This window comes from Pleurodeles waltl, chromosome 5 (genome assembly GCF_031143425.1).
Source record: "Pleurodeles waltl isolate 20211129_DDA chromosome 5, aPleWal1.hap1.20221129, whole genome shotgun sequence".
NCBI lineage: Eukaryota > Metazoa > Chordata > Amphibia > Caudata > Salamandridae > Pleurodeles > Pleurodeles waltl.
The window spans coordinates 907134658-907153683 of NC_090444.1; the positions used below are offsets into that span (position 1 = coordinate 907134658).

Sequence of the window (19026 nt, forward strand, 5' to 3'; positions counted from 1 at the left end):
TGATCTGATTGATTCTGGTCGATCGGCGGGTCTGAACTAAACACCTCTCGAACTCACATGATGTTCCAGCACCATGAAATCTTTAGGTTTACTTATGCGATCACAGTTAATTCACAAAAATACATTCAAGTAAATTAGACGTACATAACAAGAATGCAACATGTTTCCACACACCTAATTTCTGAGTGGGTTTCCAACAAAGACCTCCACAATGAGTGGCAAATGAGTTGCAAGGGGTATTAAATGTAAACTTAGGTACCACCCACCAGTAGTATTTTTTGCCCTCACAATCCTCTTGGCATGCACTTCCACATGCTCTTCCCATACTCAGCAGGCCTCCTAATTTGAGCCCCAATGGATCTGACATAAGTAATGAGAAAAGTGTGAGGAAGAGAAAATCTAGTCCTGGTTTCTCAGGATGAATGTGGGAAGGGATGTCTTGTATGTAAACTATAAAGACATTTTTTCCACCGAGATAAAAAGACTGAAAAACAAAAAATTTCTAAAACTATCACATAAAGACTGGAAAAATAGACATACATTACCATAGTTTATGAATTGAAATAATTTATGGTTGGGGTTTAGCACACACACACTTTATGCATGAGTTGCAAAGGAATTCATCTTAATAGAGAAAACGTAGCTCATATTGTCGCTTGACATTTTGAATGTTTAGATATACTCTACACCTACATTTGCATTTCCTACGAACAACATGTATTTAAAAGAGGCAAGGTATGAACTTGCTTATGGTTACTCAAAATCTCTGTCATAAGACACTGAGGTGCCTTTCTTTGTTACCAACTGCATTCTTAGCCACACCCTTGTTACTGAACAGCCATTGCTGCTTCTACTTGCGAGCTCTAGAGAGGCACTGATTTATGGGTGGCATTGCTACAATCCGCTCCCATACTGGATAGTTCTTCTTCTGACTGCCATGCTAGAACTGTGGTCAGCAACCTTGATCAGTCCTTCATACTAAATGCTCAAGTCCTGACAATCCGTATGTCTCCTCCATGATTAGAGTATCAGCTATCTTCAATGGTCTTCTTCTGCAAAAAAATGACTTTATTGTCTGTATTACCATGTCTCATGATGCCGAAATCCTATGTTTGCCTAACAGCATGATGTCATCTTTCTAGGTCTTTGGACAGTTAAAGGTTACTGGGCATTATTCTTAGGTGTCACAAAGGAGACCACATTCAAAGCATCATCATAAGATGCCAATTGAGGTTGCCTGCAAACTTCAGGGGACTGCACCTTGAAATTGGTAGTTTTGCTTAACTTTTCCGAGGGCAAATGCAACCAAAGATCCGAGGGCATACATTGATCAGAGTGGAAACCACTGAGAACAGTGGTCCTTGACCCAAGATTAGAGTGACACAGCATCACCTTGAAAGCTCAGTTACCGGCAAAGAGAGAATGATGACTCAAAATCTTCCCAAGTTCAGCTCAACCAGGCTAGCATAGTGAAATTCTCCCCAGGGACGTTTTATTTATTAATGTATTCACTTACATTTTTATACTGTGCAATTCATAACAAACTTCTCACATGGGTTTCCCACACCAGTACAATCCAGAAGTCACTGATTAAGTCGTCATTTTAGAGACAAACGTAGGAAAATATCGATACTCTCAAGGATTTGTGAAAAAAACAAGAACAGTAGTTCCTTACAAATAAGAACTGGAAGTTTGTTCCAAAATATGGGTCTGATAGCAAAAGACCTCCTGTCACCACAAGTTTCAGTGTTAGCGCACAGAGCAGTCAAAAATTATAAAATCGATGAACTGCTTAAGCCTGGTTGGCCTGCATTTAATACTTTTATTATTCAAATACCAAGCAACCAGTTTTGTTTGGGTCCGTTTACAAAGTCTGATAATCAGGGGCACTGCTGCATTTTCTATCTGCTGTAAACAGTTTACTTGGCACTCCAGAATACAGGACATTGTCATGTTGGATGTAAGGGTGAAATCCTAGTGCTTCTCTCATGTTCAGAAGTAACAGGTATCCCTGGAGTTCAAACAGAATTTTCAGGCCAGAATCCCGTTCACCACTTAGTCATTGGCTCAGGCACACACTACCATGTTATTTTACTGGATTACATGGACGATGCCAATGTAAATAATGAAGGGGTGAGGGCTCATAAGGCAGACGTTGCTACCCTGAGTCTCTTTTGCATCTATTAGTCTCCTTGTGATGCTGATGGGCCTTTGGTTCCATTATTGGATCAGACTGGCTGGGCAGTTGTCGCTCTTGGGTACCCACTGGCATTGACTTGGTCTTCTGTACGAGTTCCTGTCAGATGGTTTGGGTGCCATCTTATGTTGGTCAGGAAAGCTCTAATCTTCTCTGGGTAGACCAGCGCTTCATCTTCCAAGCATGGTACAGAGCTGTAGTGTTGTTGTGGGGTTTTATGCATAGCTTTCAGCTTGTGGGGAACAGCAACAGAGTGCTCTTCCTAGCAGGTTCTCTGCTGTGCAGAGTTGCAGAGTGTCTGCTACAAATCCAAAATGAGTTCACAAAAGCACGTACTTATCTGTTATTATGGTACCAAGGAGAAGACTATTGCCTTCAAACTCAAACTCTCCAGAGAAATAGAGAACAGAGCCTGCCAGGCTTCCTACATTAGATTGTGGGAGAAACAGCAGGTGGCTTGTTGATTATACAGTGCAAGACCAAGTGCAAATAGCCCAGCTACAGGCAGAGCATTGTGAGCTCTGCACATGGCATGGAACCTGACCCTCCAGGAATGGAATTCTGGACAGATCATGGCATTTATGTGTTTTCCAGCTGAGAAACCAGACAATAATGTTACTACTTCAGGGTCTACAAGGTTCTAGCCAGACGGCTGCTTGAAGGGAGAGGAAAGCTGGGTTGACTTCTATCTTTGTGTAAGGAACTGCTGTCACGTGCTACAGTCAATAGGTTCCCATGTCCTCAGAGAGAACTCCATTCAACACAAAAACTCTACCCGGCCTCCCCTTACTCTCCATGTAACGCTGCTAGACGGCAAACTCTCAATATGAAGGGTAGAGAGCAGTTACGAAAGGCTAAACAGATTTTCAAAGAGCGAGTCTGTAGGCGTCTCTCCCAGGTGTGCAATGAAAAAGTATTGCCACCCAAACTATTAAGTGCAGTTACAACCTGTCAGTCTCCCTACATTTTGTGAGGGAATAGAAGACACAATTACTATGAGTGAACCCCCAGTTTTGCAGAGTCCAATACTTTGTTGGGGAAGTAATAATTTCGATGCACATCCATTGGCCTGTAGGATGTCATAGTTCCGGGAGAAAAAACAAGACAGAAAAGACATTTACACAGAGCGGTGTAACGCAGCTATTTGCAGAGTGTGTGAACTTTTGCCTTAAAGGAAAATGACTCGTGGGAAAAGTCTTAACTCAGTAGAATCACTAGGGAGGCTTTTAAGTAGCTTACATTGTTTTAGTCCACGCAAATCACTAAAGATGACAATGTGTCAAATGTGGGTAACATCTGTGCAAGTGCATAAGACCTACAGAAGCATGTGCTGGTTTCTCCTCATGCTCCTCCATTTAGAGGCACAAGAGATACGAGCTCAGAAAGGACAACTAAATAATAAAAGTGGTGCATTTGTATTACATTTAAGAGTTGGATATACTACTCATTGTTACCAGTATTACAAGCACTCGCAGTTCGGTCAAAGCATGTTATCAATGCCTTTTAGCAATGTCTAAGGTATTGATGAAAACATCACAATTCAACACCATTCTGAGGTGAAAAGTGCCACTGAAAGAATAACACAAGAGAAGAGTTTGGAGTCTGGTTATTGAAGGCCACTTTTGAGACTTTGTGAGTCATCCATTGTTTTGGGGGAGCTAGAAATTGCCAGTCCAGACACCCTGCAAAACCTGTGGGTCCCCTGTCTGATTTAAAAGTGAGAACAGGCTGGGTTTTCACCGTTGGTCTCTCAGCTCGCTCCATGGGCAGACACTTGACTGGACTGCCACCCGTCGCTGTGCTTCTAGATCATCATGACAGTTGCTCTGTACTACTGGGGTGGAGTGGTGAGGTTGAAGGTTACTAGAATTTGATGTGAGGCATGGAGATTCCAAGTATGGAACTAAATCAGTGGCCTGACATACAGAAAGATAAAGTCCCTGCTTGTCAAGTCTATTCTTTGATTTTTTACAATCAAAAAACTTTGCCAAGCAGGGCCAAAACAACATAGCACCCGTTCATCGAAGTGGCTTGACGTCTCTGCACAACTTCTGATGACCTGGTGAGGTGATATACCGCCCGACCAAATGTAAATGATCTAATTTGATTTTTGCATTGGCCAGAGCAACTATTACTTTATAAACTCAGTGACTTCCTTTGGTGCTAAGAGCTTGAACAATAGCTCAACTTGAACTATAGCTCAAATCAGTTCGGAATACCATTGCAGCAGGTTCACTCTCATGCCTGGATGAGAGTTCCGACTTTTTCAGAAATTACAAAGAATAGCAATAGTGCTCTAAGAAATATAAGAAATCTATATCATCTGTAGTACCAGGAATACTGCTAGTGGGTAAAATTTACTCTTGTAGATTTTCCACTATGTGAATAGGGCAGAACTAGTTTTCCAAGTGTTCCATTTTGGTGAGAAACTAAGTACAAAAGGTTATTAAATACCCACAAACATGAGTTTTGTGCATGTCCAAAGCATTTCTCATGGTCACTACACCAATAAGGTTCCTTTCCACATCCCTAGCGTACATTTATGGGGGGAAATATGGCAGATTTTAAACCATAATAAGGGCAGCTTGGGCTTCTAAACTTCCACTACTCTTAGGGCCATATGTATGAACACATTTTCCCATAGATATAGAATGGGTAAAAACCTTTGATACATCTGGCCCTTAATGCAAATCTGGCACATTTAATTTTACCCGCATCAAGGAGCGTGATGGGACACAAACTGGTTTGGAAATTCTTTATTTTGCTATTCACTTATTAACCTCAGAAATATAGAAAAGCGTAGAACCTCTTTGCAGTACACCCATTACTAGTTCTGCCTGATATCCTCATAAAACAAAGTGGCAATACACAGCACGGAAAATCCTAAAATACTGGCAATTCATTAGCAGACGGGTGAAGACTCCTGGATTAAAATGCTATATTCTCAAAAGCATACACCGTTCTTGCACTCTGATGTATTAGCTTCTACGTTTTTTTAGTGCACTGTGTTTCCATATAGCTCTATAGATCGCCATTAAAGGTAGTACACGGTCCTTTAATGATGAGCCTTTACGGCCGATATAGCCAGCTATGGCAGACTATAAGGCTATTAAAACATTCAACCCCATGAGTGTAGAATGTCCTAATTAAACAAAAACAAAAAAACCTCAGGCGACAGAGAGGGCTGAAACCCCGAAGAGGCTGCGAAAGTTCATCGGTTAACAGCTGCGTGCGGGGTCATGGCTCTTAACTGTTGAACATTTACAGCAATAGCTGTTTAAAGAGGCTGAAGTCAGCCACTAGTTTTCCCTGGGCACCGCTAAACTGCTTTTCATTGTCCAGCCCAGCCAGAGAGGCCTAGGAGCTGACAGAATCCCCCCTCCGTCCTGCCGAGGATTCAGTGACACTATGAGCTGCGAAAGAAGGGAGGGGGAAGGCTCCTGTGTGCCCAGCTGCATAGGCTCTGCCTTTCGTGTTCCCCTGCCCAATCCAATTATTTTGGAGAGGCAGAGGCTGTGTATAAGGACATTGTAAGTTGAGTGCCGCGGGGCTATACCAGGTTTCATAGGCTGCTGCTGCTCCATTGTCTTCAACGGAGATCTCAACATTACAATGGTCTAATTGTCATTAAAATGTGGTCCATCTACAAAACAGGATAATAGCAGGCTCAGTTCACTAGGTTTCTATACACCACCTTAGATGCACAAAGATCTTTGAGCATAATTTAGCAAGTCCTATTTCTGAGAATCAGGATCTACAGACATTTATAATTGCATACACAAATTAGGATCATGGTAAATCTACCAGTTAGTAATTCCTCACACTACTAATTTGGGAAAACTGGGGGAGGGGTCAGAGGGGTGCATGGATGTTACTGATGTTCCCAGGAGATGGGCAGGGATAGTCTCTATAGAGATTGTGAGCACCCACAAACTTATTACTTTCTTGGTACAACCATTTCCAATGGTTCATCCACCCTGTGTACAGTGAAACCTAAACTTGCTCTAAAATAAAGGCTGCCTTAGGTGTGGAAATGGAATGGAAATGTTTCCCAACCTCTACATTATGTCAAGTGGTGTGTGGCAAAGGGCTTCTTCCTAAGTAAAATATGTTTTTCTGTGGAGACATTTAAATAAACATTGTTCAGCACAGTTAAATATTTCTACTGCACTTGTGGTGGACTGTCCTCCTCTCATACAGTCCTCTGGAACAAGCATTGAAGAGAATGAATGGGAATCTATCATTTAGATTTTTATATATTGTCTGGAGGTTGGTTGTGTATTCCCAAAAAGTAAGCTTTCTAATTTAATCACAAAAGGAATTCTAACATTAGTAGATTTCCTACTTCCAACTTTGTGTGACCCCAGTCCAGTATACTTTTGAAGCAAATCGCCTTCATCACAGGGCCTCATTCACTAGGGTATTTGCACATGTACATTTGATCTACCTGTGAAAAACAGACTCATTGATGAGTGCGGTATGATTCATTTAATTCACAGAAGTCCGTTTTGTGTTCTCAAAAGGATTAACTCATGAAGACGTGCATATGTGAGTAAATTTTCTCCTGTGGAAGCTTTCTAGTTTTTCAAACGCAGAAAAAGAAGTGAAAGTTTATGAACACGCACAACTATTCATGAAAGTGTTAATTCACAAATGATTTTCCAGACAAGTTCTCACTCTAGAAATTGTCAAAGGTTTCCTCTTGTCAAGGGCAAGAGCCAGGGGCGGTTTCTTTATGAGGGCGTGGGGGCATTGCCCTCCCGTTTGTTTTGTTGCCCCCAGGCCTATTGCAAAATTATTACTTTTCAATTATTAACATGTTTTATTACCTGCAGTGGGCAGCATGATCTGGACAAGTTTGCAGTTTTTCAGGCGAGTGAAGCAGGTGAGCGGAATCAGAGGTGGGTGGTGGGGTGGAGCTTTAGAGGATGAGTGACACCATATTCAGCTGGGCCTCCTTGGGGTGATGTGTCCATGGCAGGTTAGACAGGTGCCTTGCTTTGCCGAGCCTGTCATGCGCACTTCAACCCTAGCCTATCTGTAATGATAGAAGTCTGAGGGATTGCTGTCAGAGCCTCCAAGTCTCCAAAGGAGCGCTGGCAGACCCTGACCGAGCCAATGCTCACGCTGCTCTCATGCTGTTTACAGCAAGGGAGCAGCGTCTAGATTGGCTCAGGGAGGGCCTGAATGTCCGAGCTGGAAAGGACAAACTCCCTTCCATTTCACACCAGAGGGAAAATGCGAGGGTTCCTTTCTTTTCAGGATCAGATGGTGAGTGTTTAGCTTTGATTTAGATATAGAGATGCAAAGATGGCTGTATGACTCACAAGTAACTGCTTTTTAGGAAGCCTGAGGACCTTATTTATACTTTTCTAATGCCGTATGTACGCTGCTTTTGAAGCAAAAAACGGTGCAAACTTGCAAAATACTGTTGTATTTTGTAAGTTTCCTCCTTTTTTGCGTCGAAAAATGGCGCAAATGCGGCACTAAAAAAGTATATATATGGGCCTGAGTGTCACCCACTTTTACTTAACAGTAAAGCTAAATGTCAGATTTGTGATTATTGGATGGATGGCAGCATTGAGGCCCGCCACAAGATCGTTAAACAGTTCCATACACAAATAAAATGTCGTGGGTGGCAAGATTAACAGGAGTTTTGTCAATTAGCCAAAATGTTCCTCTGCTCAAACTAATTCTTTTTTATGGAAAATATGAGAACTGGCGAATTTCATTGTTTTTTATTCTTGTTTAATTGCATTGATGATTGTTCCAAATGAATGGCCATTTTAAGAGACACTGAGTGATTAAGAGGAACTCCTAGCAAGCAGCGATGTTCTCACCCACCAAGAAGAGTCTCAAGGTCTGTAGGGTAGATGTCACGGTATTAATCGAGTCTTGCTTTTAAATAATAATTTTTTTTTTCTATTACTGTGGGGTTTAACCACGGATATCCTCATTGGGATATTTAAAGTCTCTGGATTCATCGGAAGAAGGTTGCCTGTTGTACCATAGGCCCTAGCTGACCTGGCTCTACACAAAATATGATTTCTGGGTGGGTTGCTTTCTTGAGTGGTTGCTATAAGACACAACTCTGTCGAAATGAAAATGCCACCTGTGAACAACAAACAGGGGGACACTCCTGCCTGGGCACGTGCAATTTACTGTGCTATGTTAGTGTTTTGCCAGGATGGAATGAGTGTTGTTTTGCTGCCAACCTTGGGGTCACATATTTGCATAAGGGAAAGAGGTTTGTAAATCAGGGACTGTTCCTCCACTAGGGCGGAGGAGCGCCCCCCCCCCCCCCCCCCCAGAAGCTGCAGCTGCAAAACCTTTAAAAGGAAAGGATAATAAACTCTATTTATTATCCTTTTCTTTTAAAGGTGTGGGCCACGGGGGTGAAGAGCAGCGATGGAGAGTGTTCAGCACTACTCCTCAGAGCTCATGTATATTTGGCCATCCGTCTCAGGCCGGCCAAACATACATGCTCAGTAGGCTCTCTCAAGCCAGGCAACACAGTTGCCGGGCTTGAGAGTGCCTGCACTGGCTCCCAGTCTTCCTGGGAGCACCCAGGCTGGGCACTCCCAGCCAATCCTAATGCTGCTTGGAGCCTGTGCCTGCCCGTCTGGTCTGGAGCGATGCAGGACAGAGGAGAGGCGCAAGGCAGAGGAAGTAAGTGTTTTTATTTTTTTTATTTAATTTTTATTTACAAACACCCCCTGCCCCCGGGCACCGCATGCCCCTTCTTGTTGTCAGGAGCTTCAACTGTAGTAAATGGTTTTAGTTAACAGAACTCCGATACCACTTAAACAAATAGGAGTTACTCTTGTTACAAAACTGAGGCAGAAACTCTGCTCTAGATAAGAAATCTCCTGATTTAAGTAGAAGATATTGCTCAGCCACTCAATATCCCATAAATCCAAAGCCCTTGAGGTAATTAATGGCTTGGAAGTTGTCTGGTAAAGGATTTATTTTATTGATTCTCCAAGGAAGAGAACAGGAGCTGGGGGAGGCGACTGGGGAGTGAACTCGCAGAAAATGAATGTGCACCTTTTTCAGATGTGTTAAAAGGCCTGTTCTGCAACCGTTAATGCTGAATAAAATAGCAGCAGGAGCCAAGTGATCTACATTCCTAGCACAACAGGTGGCACACATAAGGAAGGACCAACCCCCTCGAAAGAATGAGAATGGTTTAGACGCCAAACACTTTTCAAGCTGGGCCACAAAATTACGAATTACATCTTGCAAAAGTTGCCAATCCTGGCAATAACAGATGATCTATTATACATTCTTCTATTAATTTCCCACGAAAACGGTAAATCTGGTCTAAACAAATCAAAATATGCTTCTGAAATACCCTTTTCATGTTTAGCAAAAAGTTATACCAGTGAGTTACTTTGACCACAGAAACAGTCATTTTGGCCCACAAAAGTGAAATCTGTCCTCATAAAAACCTTAGGCAGATTCACAGAGAAAGCTGTGGAAATGTGGAGCTTACGCATATCCACTGTGGACATTTCAGACTGGTTACCTCATTCACAAATGACGAGTTGAATGCAAGTCAAGTTTAGGATTTTCGTAAATTACGCAGGTAACTTTATGGGTTGCACAAACTAACCTGGCGAATGGCTATTTTACCTATGCTTCCTCATAGTGAGCCTCCCCATGTGACATTACATTTATTCAGCTACCATCAGTAGTTCTGTTTTTAGGGAAATGTGAAACTGCGACCTGTATCTGGCTGTTACTACACGCTAGTAGGCAGTGTGAATTATTCTCGAGCATGCACTGCCCTGCAGGACGTGTGACTGGACAGAACAGTCTTCTAACACTACGCAATGCTATCAAGGCGATGAGTGCTGCTCAAATGAATGATTCATTCAAACATTCTCCCACAGTGATAAACAATAATCAGAGGCAAAGGAGAAATTAGACCTCTGATTTGTGAGGCAAGTCTTTGGGTATGGAAGCTGTGGTGTTGAGCACAAACCTTCATTGCCAAATGTTACTGTAGGGCATGCGTAGATCACTGGAAGTGCCCCTTTTCCAAGGATGAGGATGGGAACACCATTTATAATGAGTGAAGCATGTGAACTAGTGTTTGGACATATATTGTAATTGGACACCTGAGGAAAATATAGGAAGCCCATGTGCACATGAAATGGCATTAAAGGGGGGGGGGAGGGATAAAACTGTTGCACGTTGCAATTGTTTTTTCAGGTCCCTCAGCCATTTGACAAAAAGGGGTCACCCATTCTTACTAGCCCATAGTGTTGATGAATGGCTTGCTATTCAGAGACGGCCCTTCATGACATGATGTGTTTTTCTATTAAATCAATTTCCTTATTTTTATTGATTCATTTCTAGCCCTGTGGGCTGCTGCCCTGGTCTTTCTTTATTGATTATGTGCTATGCACAACATCTATATCACGCTTAGCTCACAAATCTTTGGCCTCTCTGCTAAAACACAGAACAATGGTCACTTATTCCAGTTGCTACTGCAATTATGTGCAACTGTGTGTGAAAGAGGTACACAGTTGCCAAAATACTGAGAAGTTAAAAGTAAATGAAAATACAATGGTTACAGGTGAGTCTGTGAGTTCTCTGTTGGTGGGAGTGCAGTGAAGTAGATGCGAGGAAGTACATTCAGCAGTCAGTCAAAGGAGGTTGCTGATGATGATAAGATATGCAGATGAATGAGTTGTGGAGAGATAAGGGTTGCATATGTATGATGTAGAATGAGCATAGAGGGAATGATTAAGAAAGACACTCTAAAGACCATTCCCCCTCCCACAGGCCTCAGTAATGTTTAATTCACAGGCTCACAATTTCAGAATTGAAAGCTTTTCAATATTAAAAATAAATAAAAATGTTTCTCATGTATCTTTAAACAGCCAACAACCATTGACAAAGCCTGTCTGGTTTAATATGTGTGTCAAGTTGCTGGCTTATAAATCTGGATGCAATAACTGACATTTCTGACTGAAATCAAAATACCAGTCAGGGGGCACACTGTAGGAATGACAGAAATGTAGTTTAGTTGTTTAAGCCATGTCCCAAGTTACATAGGTCATACCCCTTTTTCTCTGGGTGAATCATTGCAGAGACCCGAAACCCATTAACCTGGAGGACTAGATTCTAACTCTTCCAAAGGATAGTATGCATTAACTTGCCTTTGACGTATAATTTATGTTTGCTCCTCTTGCAAAACCACAACGCAACCTCAGTGTTTGAGCTAAGAAAACTGATGCTATATTATTTTTATATGATGTCAGAACTAGAATTTCACAATTTCTCTACTAACTTTCTTGCGACCTCAAAATTGCTTAAAAATGCACCATCTTCCTGCTATTTTTTCAAAGATTCTCCACGGGTAAACCCCCTGAACGCTCCTTACGACGGTTGGGCTCTCCTACTACGCTTGAGTGCCACAAGGCACTCATCCCGAACCTTTACGCCCCACCACATTAAAATGTCACCAGCTGCCACTGGCAAGAGCACAACGCTTTTGAGGTTGGGGCAAAAAAAGAAAAAATTTGGCAGATGCATTTGCACTTGCTCTATTTTTCACATTTGGAAATGTTCATGTGTATATTTTCACAATAATTCATAAAGTTGTTTTGATAATAATATGTGTAAATCTGTATCATGTGAGATTAGAATCCTCCAGGCACACATTTCTGAATTTGAATTTTTCAGCACATGAACATAATGTGGACAGATTTTTTTAGCATGCGAAGGTCATGTGACAATCTTAGAACGTACATACCTCATAAATCGCGTATCCAATTGTTTGCAAATCAGCTCCCACTTTCTTCAACTTGCGCCGATTCTTCTGCAACAAAGCTGCAATAAAGGTGCAGTCTTTCTGGCCGTCATCTTTCTCTTTCAAATGCAGTTTGATCTGTGGATTTGTCCAAAAGGTTTCTGCCATTTTTAAGAAAAACATTTTTGTTATTGTGAGCACCAGAGAACATATATTGTAAGCCTAGTACACTTTTTGTTAAGGACTTTTCGGCAGGTATCCTTAATGCCCCTTTCATCTTCAAGGACTTTGAGACAGACACAAAATTAAGACATTCTCTCATAAAGTCAACCCGCAAGGGCAAGGCTGAAATTAAATGAGATCATTTTAGATTGTGGTGGTGGAATAAAAGTAGCACAAATGGCAGACATTTCTGGGTTAGAGGCCTGGGCGGAAATAAATTTGCATATGTTGTCCATGTTGTGGCCAGCAATTCCCTGGCTCTGGATGTGTTTAACTTGCACTCGGATATGTTTTTGCAATTCATGTTCAGGGTGCAGGGACTATTCTCCGAGTCCCATAATGGCTGTCACAACATATTGTGCATGTTGTGGCCAGCCAATCAGAATTGGCCAATGTCCTTTTAAATCAGAGCACATCTAGACACCAATAATCAAGATATTATCTACTGGTTAAACCATATGTGCCCACTTTGCACCCTTTTAATTGCTACTTTCTCAAATATAACTGGACTAATTTACACTAAATAATACAAATTACACTTCTGTGTGAAGTTCTAACATTCTGTGGAGTGTGGTATTATTATATTCAGCTATATTTCTGTATCAGAGAGCAAACTTTCCTATGGCATTAAATAGGAGAAATTATTGTTTTTGGCAACCCCGTATTTTGGCCCTCACTTGATGGATTAGCTCAAAACTTTCTGTGATGGAGCCAAAGTGCAGGAGCTTTTGCTTTGTAAAGCGTTGTGCAGATTCGCCCACTGAGCAAAATGTATTAAGAGAAAACACAAACCACCTTTTCTGTGGAAAGTCTGAAATCTGGATCTCAAAGGATACAATGAGTCACAAATATATGAAAGCCAGGAGAAAATCAGCAAGTGCCACTTTACGTTAGCACATTTACAAATCTACAGCAAACTTAACATCTATCCCATGAGACAGCAGACTGAGTCTAAGCCACCATCTAAACTAACTGTGAATGGTGTTTCACGTGGACTATTTTACTGCGTAACTCATCAATAGAACTACTATCAGCATCTGTTAAAGTAAGCATTCAAATAATGCAGATGCTTAAAAACAAGCTACAAAAAGTACTAGAACTTTCAAAGAACACAAAAAGTGACTCTAAAATGGCACAGGTACTACAGAGTAAAAGCATGACAGCCAGGAGCGTTTTTAAAATTAAATCTGTGCAAAACTAAAATGAGAAATGCTCAGATTTCATGTGCCTTCTCTTTCACCTCCTCGATTCATAAATCATTCTATTTTTTTGGGTTCACATGTCAGTGTAAATCTTCTGATGACTAAACAGCATGACAAAAAAACATAAGGGCTACAGGATAAAAAAAGACTGCATATTTCTGTCCTGTACCTATGGGCCATAATAGTTCCAACATGATCAGACCCCTAAAAACCTTTGAAAAGAAGATGAAGACATGCAGAATACTTGAACAATAATTCTGAGGTTGCCCTGCCACTCAACAGTCAGATTCATGGAAGAGGTTCCATTGTTCCAAATCATGTACTTCCCAATGTGGTAGAAGCCCTGTTCTTGATACATACATCTCATTCATCAACACACTCATGAAAGAATCAACACCTAAAAGGGTTTTTGATAACATTACCAGAGAAGAAAGAAAAGCTCTCCATCACCTTCAACAAAGAATGGGTATTGTTAGAAAACCAGCAGACAAAGGTGATGTAGTGGTTGCTTTGAAGGTTGGTGATTATATTAAGGAGGGAATGGGATGACTAATGGATACCAACACTTATAAACCTTAATTAAAGAACTATGAAAAGCCATCAACCAAAGTGCTTACCAACTTTGCAAGAGTTATCCTTAAATCAAACAATTTTACCTTCAATTGTAAACACTATCTGCAGACACAAGAGACTTTCTTGGGCAATTGGATGACTCCCTGCTATGCGAATATCTTCATGGGCAAACTAAAAGATCATATACTTGCTACTGCTGGCATCAAACCACAGATAAGGCTAAGATACATGGATGACATATTTATTGCAGAAGTAGAAAATTGGAAACACTTATAGTTTATATCAAAAGTATCCATCATATCATCCAATCTACCAGCAACAATACTGAACAGAAACATCATATCCATTTGCTGGAGTGCTACTCAATGTTTACGAACAGAAAACTAATTGGTCTGTACCACAAGCCTACAGATGCTCATTTGTTTCCAAACTGGACTTCATGTCACCCACACCACACTACATTCAACATAATCTACAGCCAAACACTCAAAATATGACACATCTGAAGCCGTGATAACACAGATAAAGAAAACTTACGGGAGCTTGCTAGCTTAGTTCAAATGCAAAGCTATCCCCTGCATATTGTACAGCAGCAAACTGACAAGTCTTTACAGTTATCCAGGGAAGCATTTATTTGAAATAACAACTGCAGAAAGAAAGTGACAGAATCCCATTTGTGACTGACTGTCACCCATCAACTTCTAATTAGAAAATTATAACACAAAGAACATTTCCACTATTATCCACCTATGAAAAATTGCAAAATGTTTTCCCAAAACTGCTATTTATTGCTTATTGCAGAGCTCCCACTTTACACGCTTTTATTGTGAGAACTAAACTCAAGCAAGCTGTAACAAATGCAGAGATTCATTTCTGTGAATATAAAGGGAGCATTGTGAGAAGGTAGCCTCTTTCTAGCCTTGTTACCCCCACTTTTGGCCTGTTTGTGAGTGTATGTCAGGGTGTTTGTCACTGTTTTCACTGTCTCACTGGGATCCTGATAGCCAGGCCTCAGTGCTCATAGTGAAAACACTATGTTTTCAGTATGATTGTTATGTGTCACTGGGATCCTGCTGGTCAGGACCCCAGTGCTCATAGGTTTGTGGCCTATTTGTATGTGTCACTGGGACCCTGTCACACAGGGCCCCAGTGCTCATAGGTGTGCATGTATATGTTCCCTGTGTGGTGCCTAACTGTCTCACTGAGGCTCTGCTAACCAGAACCTCAGTGGTTATGCTCTCTCATTACTTTCAAATTGTCACTAACAGGCTAGTGACCAATTTTACCAATTTACATTGGCTTACTGGAACACCCTTATAATTCCCTAGTATATGGTACTGAGGTACCCAGGGTATTGGGGTTCCAGGAGATCCCTATGGGCTGCAGCATTTCTTTTGCCACCCATAGGGAGCTCTGACAATTCTTACACAGGCCTGCCACTGCAGCCTGAGTGAAATAACGTCCACGTTATTTCACAGCCATTTTACACTGCACTTAAGTAACTTATAAGTCACCTATATGTCTAACCTTTACCTGGTAAAGGTTAGGTGCAAAGTTACTTAGTGTGAGGGCACCCTGGCACTAGCCAAGGTGCCCCCACATTGTTCAGAGCCAATTCACTGAACTTTGTGAGTGCGGGGACACCATTACACGCGTGCACTACATATAGGTCACTACCTATATGTAGCTTCACCATGGTAACTCCGAATATGGCCATGTAACATGTCTATGATCATGGAATTGCCCCCTCTATGCCATCCTGGCATTGTTGCTACAATTCCATGATCCCAGTGGTCTGTAGCACAGACCCTGGTACTGCCAGACTGCCCTTCCTGGGGTTTCTCTGCAGCTGCTGCTGCTGCCAACCCCTCAGACAGGCATCTGCCCTCCTGGGGTCCAGCCAGGCCTGGCCCAGGATGGCAGAACAAAGAACTTCCTCTGAGAGAGGGTGTGACACCCTCTCCCTTTGGAAAATGGTGTGAAGGCAGGGGAGGAGTAGCCTCCCCCAGCCTCTGGAAATGCTTTGTTGGGCACAGATGTGCCCAATTCTGCATAAGCCAGTCTACACCGGTTCAGGGACCCCTTAGCCCCTGCTCTGGCGCGAAACTGGACAAAGGAAAGGGGAGTGACCACTCCCCTGACCTGCACCTCCCCTGGGAGGTGTCCAGAGCTCCTCCAGTGTGCTCCAGACCTCTGCCATCTTGGAAACAGAGGTGCTGCTGGCACACTGGACTGCTCTGAGTGGCCAGTGCCACCAGGTGACGTCAGAGACTCCTTGTGATAGGCTCCTTCAGGTGTTAGTAGCCTTTCCTCTCTCCTAGGTAGCCAAACCCTCTTTTCTGGCTATTTAGGGTCTCTGTCTCTGGGGAAACTTCAGATAACGAATGCATGAGCTCAGCCGAGTTCCTCTGCATCTCCCTCTTCACCTTCTGATAAGGAATCGACCGCTGACCGCGCTGGAAGCCTGCAAACCTGCAACATAGTAGCAAAGACGACTACTGCAACTCTGTAACGCTGATCCTGCCGCCTTCTCGACTGTTTTCCTGCTTGTGCATGCTGTGGGGGTAGTCTGCCTCCTCTCTGCACCAGAAGCTCCGAAGAAATCTCCCGTGGGTCGACGGAATCTTCCCCCTGCAACCGCAGGCACCAAAAAGCTGCATCTCCGGTCCCTTGGGTCTCCTCTCAGCACGACGAGCGAGGTCCCTCGAATCCAGCGACACCGTCCAAGTGACCCCCACAGTCCAGTGACTCTTCAGCCCAAGTTTGGTGGAGGTAAGTCCTTGCCTCACCTCGCTGGGCTGCATTGCTGGGAACCGCGACTTTGCAAGCTACTCCGGCCCCTGTGCACTTCCGGCGGAAATCCTTCGTGCACAGCCAAGCCTGGGTCCACGGCACTCTAACCTGCATTGCACGACTTTCTAAGTTGGTCTCCGGCGACGTGGGACTCCTTTGTGCAACTTCGGCGAGCACCGTTTCACGCATCCTCGTAGTGCCTGTTTCTGGCACTTCTCCGGGTGCTACCTGCTTCAGTGAGGGCTCCTTGTCTTGCTCGACGTCCCCTCTCTCTGCAGGTCCAATTTGCGACCTCCTGGTCCCTCCTGGGCCCCAGCAGCGTCCAAAAACGCCAAACGCTTGATTTGCGTGTAGCAAGGCTTGTTGGCGTCCATCTGGCGGGAAAACACTTCTGCACGACTCTCCAAGGCGCGGGGGATCCATCCTCCAAAGGGGAAGTCTCTAGCCCTTGTCGTTCCTGCAGTATTCACAGTTCTTCAGCCTAGTAAGAGCTTCTTTGCACCAACCGCTGGCATTTCTTGGGCATCTGCCCATCTCCGAGTTGCTTGTGACTTTTGGACTTGGTCCCCTTGTTCCACAGGTACCCTCAGTCAGGAATCCATCGTTGTTGCATTGCTGATTTGTGTTTTCCTTGCATTTTCCCTCTAACACGACTATTTTGTCCTTAGGGGAACTTTGGTGCACTTTGCACTCACTTTTCAGGGTCTTGGGGAGGGTTATTTTTCTAACTCTCACTATTTTCTGATAGTCCCAGCGACCCTCTACAAGGTCACATAGGTTTGGGGCCCATTCGTGGTTCACATTCCACTTTTGGAGTATATGGTTTGTGTTGCCCCTATCCCTATGTTTCCCCATTGCATCCTATTGTAACTATACATTGTTTGCACTGTTTTCTAAGACTATACTGCATATTTTTGCTATTGTGTATATATATCTTGTGTATATTTCCTATCCTCTCACTGAGGGTACACTCTAAGATACTTTGGCATATTGTCATAAAAATAAAGTACCTTTATTTTTAGTATAACTGTGTATTGTGTTTTCTTATGATATTGTGCATATGACACTAAGTGGTACTGTAGTAGCTTCACACGTCTCCTAGTTCAGCCTAAGCTGCTCTGCTAAGCTACCATTATCTATCAGCCTAAGCTGCTAGACACCCTATACACTAATAAGGGATAACTGGGCCTGGTGCAAGGTGCAAGTACCCCTTGGTACTCACTACAAGCCAGTCCAGCCTCCTACATTGGTTGTGCAGCGGTGGGATAAGTGCTTTGAGACTACTTACCACTCTTGTCATTGTACTTTTCATAAGAGAAAAATATACAAAACAAGGTCAGTGTATATACACATAGCCAAAAAGTTTTGCATTTCCTCTTTTCACTCTTTTCTAAGTGCTGAAAAGTACTTCTAAACTTTCAAAAAGTTCTTAAAAGTTTAAAAAGTTTTTTCTGTCTTTCTAAAAAGTTCTGAAAACTTTTTTCTCTTTGTCTATCACTTTAACTCTCTCTAAAAATGTCTGGCACAGGCCAAAAAGTTGAACTGTCCAAACTTGCATATGATCACCTTAGCTGGAAAGGAGCAAGGAGTCTCTGCATAGAGAGAGGTTTGAGTGTAGGGAAGAATCCTTCCTTAGAACTGTTAATTAATATGCTTAGAGTACAGGATAAGGCCATAAGTGCCCAATCTGTAGAAAAAGTAGCTAATGGTTCTCAATCTGATCCAGGGACTCCCCCAGGAAAAGGTTCAGGAAAGAAACTTCTCAGCCTGCCCATTACTAGACAGTCTAGCATAGTTGGTACAGAGGTTGAATCACACCATACTGATGATGTGATCTCACATTATGCTGGTAGCCAAGCTGTTAGGGTGCCCTCTGTAAGGGACAGGTCTCCTTCTGTTCATTCCCATCATACCTCTGTATCTAGAAATGTCCCTCCCACCCACCCTGATGACAGATTGTTAGAAAGGGAGCTCAATAGATTGAGAGTGGAACAAACCAGACTGAAGCTCAAGAAGCAACAGCTGGATTTGGATAGACAGTCTTTAGAAATAGAGAGGGAAAGACAGAAGTTGGGTTTAGATACCCATGGTGGCAGCAGCAGTATTCCCCATAGTCATCCTGCAAAAGAGCATGATTCCAGGAATCTGCACAAGATAGTTCCCCCTTATAAGGAGGGGGATGACATTAACAAGTGGTTTGCTGCACTTGAGAGGGCCTGTGCTGTACAGGATGTCCCTCAAAAGCAGTGGGCTGCTATCCTATGGCTATCATTTAG

General features: G+C 42.8%; 1 protein-coding gene across 1 annotated transcript in view; it reads right to left on the reverse strand.

Moving 5' to 3' along the window:
* CAPN9 (calpain 9) overlaps nt 1–19026 on the reverse strand; it is a 215626-nt gene that overhangs the window by 66661 nt on the left and 129939 nt on the right. The window contains exon 10 of the mRNA XM_069235035.1: nt 11964–12121. Within this exon, the coding sequence (XP_069091136.1) occupies nt 11964–12121 (158 nt within the window). The remainder of the gene's footprint in view (nt 1–11963; nt 12122–19026) is intronic.